This window comes from Volvox carteri (assembly GCF_000143455.1).
Source record: "Volvox carteri f. nagariensis unplaced genomic scaffold VOLCAscaffold_976, whole genome shotgun sequence".
Taxonomy (NCBI): Eukaryota; Viridiplantae; Chlorophyta; class Chlorophyceae; order Chlamydomonadales; family Volvocaceae; genus Volvox; species Volvox carteri.
This window is the reverse complement of record NW_003308400.1, coordinates 744-3,743: the sequence shown is the minus strand read 5'-3', so window position 1 is coordinate 3,743 and position 3,000 is coordinate 744. Positions and strand designations below refer to the sequence as shown.

General features: G+C 59.8%; 1 protein-coding gene across 1 annotated transcript; it reads right to left on the bottom strand.

The window, feature by feature from the left end:
• Positions 1 to 182: 182 nt before the first annotated feature.
• Positions 183 to 614, bottom strand: VOLCADRAFT_71986 (uncharacterized protein; the record flags this gene model as incomplete). The annotated part of the gene is made up of 1 exon (XM_002959850.1): positions 183 to 614. One exon carries the CDS (start codon positions 612 to 614, stop codon positions 183 to 185), a length of 432 nt encoding a protein of 143 aa, XP_002959896.1.
• Positions 615 to 3,000: the final 2,386 nt, after the last annotated feature.

Here is a 3,000-nt window from a genome sequence, read left to right as displayed (position 1 = left end):
TTCCAGTCACATCCGCGACACCCCAGCATGGGCCCTCCGGGCCCCTTCGAGTCGCATGCGCGACACCCCAGCATGGGCCCTCCGGGCCCCTTCCAGTCGCATCCGCGACACCCCAGCATGGGCCCTCCGGGCCCCTTCCAGTCGCATGCGCGACACCCCAGCCTGGGCCCTCCGGGCCCCTTCTAGTCGCATCCGCGACACCCCAGCATGGGCCCTCCGGGCCCCTTCGAGTCGCATGCGCGACACCCCAGCATGGGCCCTCCGGGCCCCTTCCAGTCGCATCCGCGACACCCCAGCATGGGCCCTCCGGGCCCCTTCGAGTCGCATGCGCGACACCCCAGCCTGGGCCCTCCGGGCCCCTTCCAGTCACATCCGCGACACCCCAGCATGGGCCCTCCGGGCCCCTTCCAGTCACATGCGCGACACCCCAGCCTGGGCCCTCCGGGCCCCTTCCAGTCGCATCCGCGACACCCCAGCATGGGCCCTCCGGGCCCCTTCGAGTCGCATCCGCGACACCCCAGCATGGGCCCTCCGGGCCCCTTCCAGTCGCATCCGCGACACCCCAGCCTGGGCCCTCCGGGCCACTTCCAGTCGCATCCGCGACACCCCAGCATGGGCCCTCCGGGCCACTTCGAGTCGCATGCGCGACACCCCAGCCTGGGCCCTCCGGGCCACTTCCAGTCGCATACACGACACCCCAGCATGGGCCCTCCGGGCCCCTTCCAGTCGCATGCGCGACACCCCAGCATGGGCCCTCCGGGCCCCTTCCAGTCGCATCCGCGACACCCCAGCATGGGCCCTCCGGGCCCCTTCCAGTCGCATCCGCGACACCCCAGCATGGGCCCTCCGGGCCCCTTCAAGTCGCATCCGCGACACCCCAGCATGGGCCCTCCGGGCCACTTCCAGTCGCATGCACGACACCCCAGCATGGGCCCTCCGGGCCCCTTCCAGTCGCATCCGCGACACCCCAGCATGGGCCCTCCGGGCCACTTCCAGTCGCATACACGACACCCCAGCATGGGCCCTCCGGGCCCCTTCCAGTCGCATCCGCGACACCCCAGCATGGGCCCTCCGGGCCCCTTCCAGTCGCATCCGCGACACCCCAGCATGGGCCCTCCGGGCCTCTTTCAGTCGCATCCGCGACACCCCAGCAAGGGCCCTGAGACCTTACTAACGTCGACCCCACGACACCCCAGAGCTGGGCCCTCAGGCTTCACTTTGATCACATCCGCGACACCTTATCCGGGTCGTCCTGTAACAGCGTGGTCATATCCGCAGCACCCAAACCTGAGTGCCCGGCCTCACCATGAATCGCCTGCGGTCGGCATGAGGCACCGCGCCTGATTCCTGTTACTTGCGCGGTATCGTCTCCTTCATCATATAGCCCTATGGGAATCATAACCGTGACACTCCAGCTTGAGTCATCCAGGCTTGTTTAGATGTCATCTACTGCATCCCGGCTGTATTCCGGTCACCTTCGAAAAGAGTTCTTGAATCCCTCCCCGGATCAACCCCGCCCAGTTAAGGGCGGGTAGGCAACGGTGAGGGAGGGCGAAAATGTCCGCTCCACGGGATGGTGGAAATTTGCACTGTCCACAAAGGCAGCAGCGAATTTGACGTCTGTAAAGGATGAAGTAGAGTAGGTTGATCCCCAGGAGATCGTAGGCGACGTCGCGTCAAGAAGTTTGCGCAGCAGCAATTTGTGTTTCGGAAGTTGGTGTGCCGCGCGTCAGAAAGGACGCTGAATAAACTATAATATAAGGAGAAGGTTATACAGTAAATTAAGGTAAGAAGTGGGAGAAAGGGAGAAGCGGTGCGCCTACACACCGACTGTCTCCGAACGATGGCAAGATTGGGCCTGATCCTGGCCAAATAAACGCCTCAAATCTCTATCAAGCACCTTAAGTCTCTGTAATAAAAACATACCTTCCACACTTCCTCTCCCACCAAATGCAACCTTCGTCCCACTTTGGACCCGTACAACCTCAGCAACCACCTTCACCGTATCCAGTACTTCTGAAAATACCAACATGCAAGTGCAACCAACTCAGATGACACACAAAGGGTGAGCTGGCTCAATTCGGAATCGCAAAGACTACATCAAAACGTTCTTTATATTTTTTGCTGGTTGAAACCGCAAGGCGGCCCGTGCGCAGTGTACGGGCCGAAACCTTACTGCCAATGCCGAAATAGTTTCCGTTTTTTGGACCCTTCTGCGAAACCTGCCGGAACCTGCCGGAACCTGCCGAAACCCTGAAAATGCTGTATTTTATGACGTCCATGGTATGCAAACGTTGTTCGTGGGCCCTATGTGCCTTTGCGCCTCATGGGACCTGCTCATGTGTGTCCGAAGGCACTCCGGGGGCACTTTTGCGCGATATGGACGCGCATCTCCTGAAGGCGCCCTTGCTTGGACTCGGTCCGGCAGTACTTGCAGATGATAGTCCAGTTCTTACATTTTGCATTATATTTTTTCTTCTCAAAATGAGCCCAAACGGTCTGATCAGCGGTCCTTCCGCCCTTGTTTTTGACCGAATCTGTGTCTGCACTGACAACGGAAGTTGTCTGAGACATTGATAAGAGTCAACCTGGGGCTCTTGAAAGAGTCGAGTTGGGAAAAAATCACCTCCTTCTTCCCCCATCTCCTCCCCCATCTTCTCCCCCCTCCCCACTTTCAGGGTGGTTATCCGCAGCGCCAACAAGAGCACTGACACTGACCTGCTGGGTCATGATGCCTGGGTGGCGAGAGTGGAACACAACGATCACAACACACTAGACGGATGTCTTAGTGTAATCGAATTTCATTCTGGAAGTTTGCGGCATTTGCGACTGAGCGAGCCCAGGTTTCGAGACACTTATCCTGTAAAGCTCCGTGACATTTGGACAAGCTCGTCGCGTGCGATTGTGGCAGAGTCTTCTAGCCCTGCGCATGCTGTGGCCCGCACAGGCTACCAGAGTTTCGGCAGTCTTTTTGGGGCGAGGCCCCCCGAATGGCGCTTC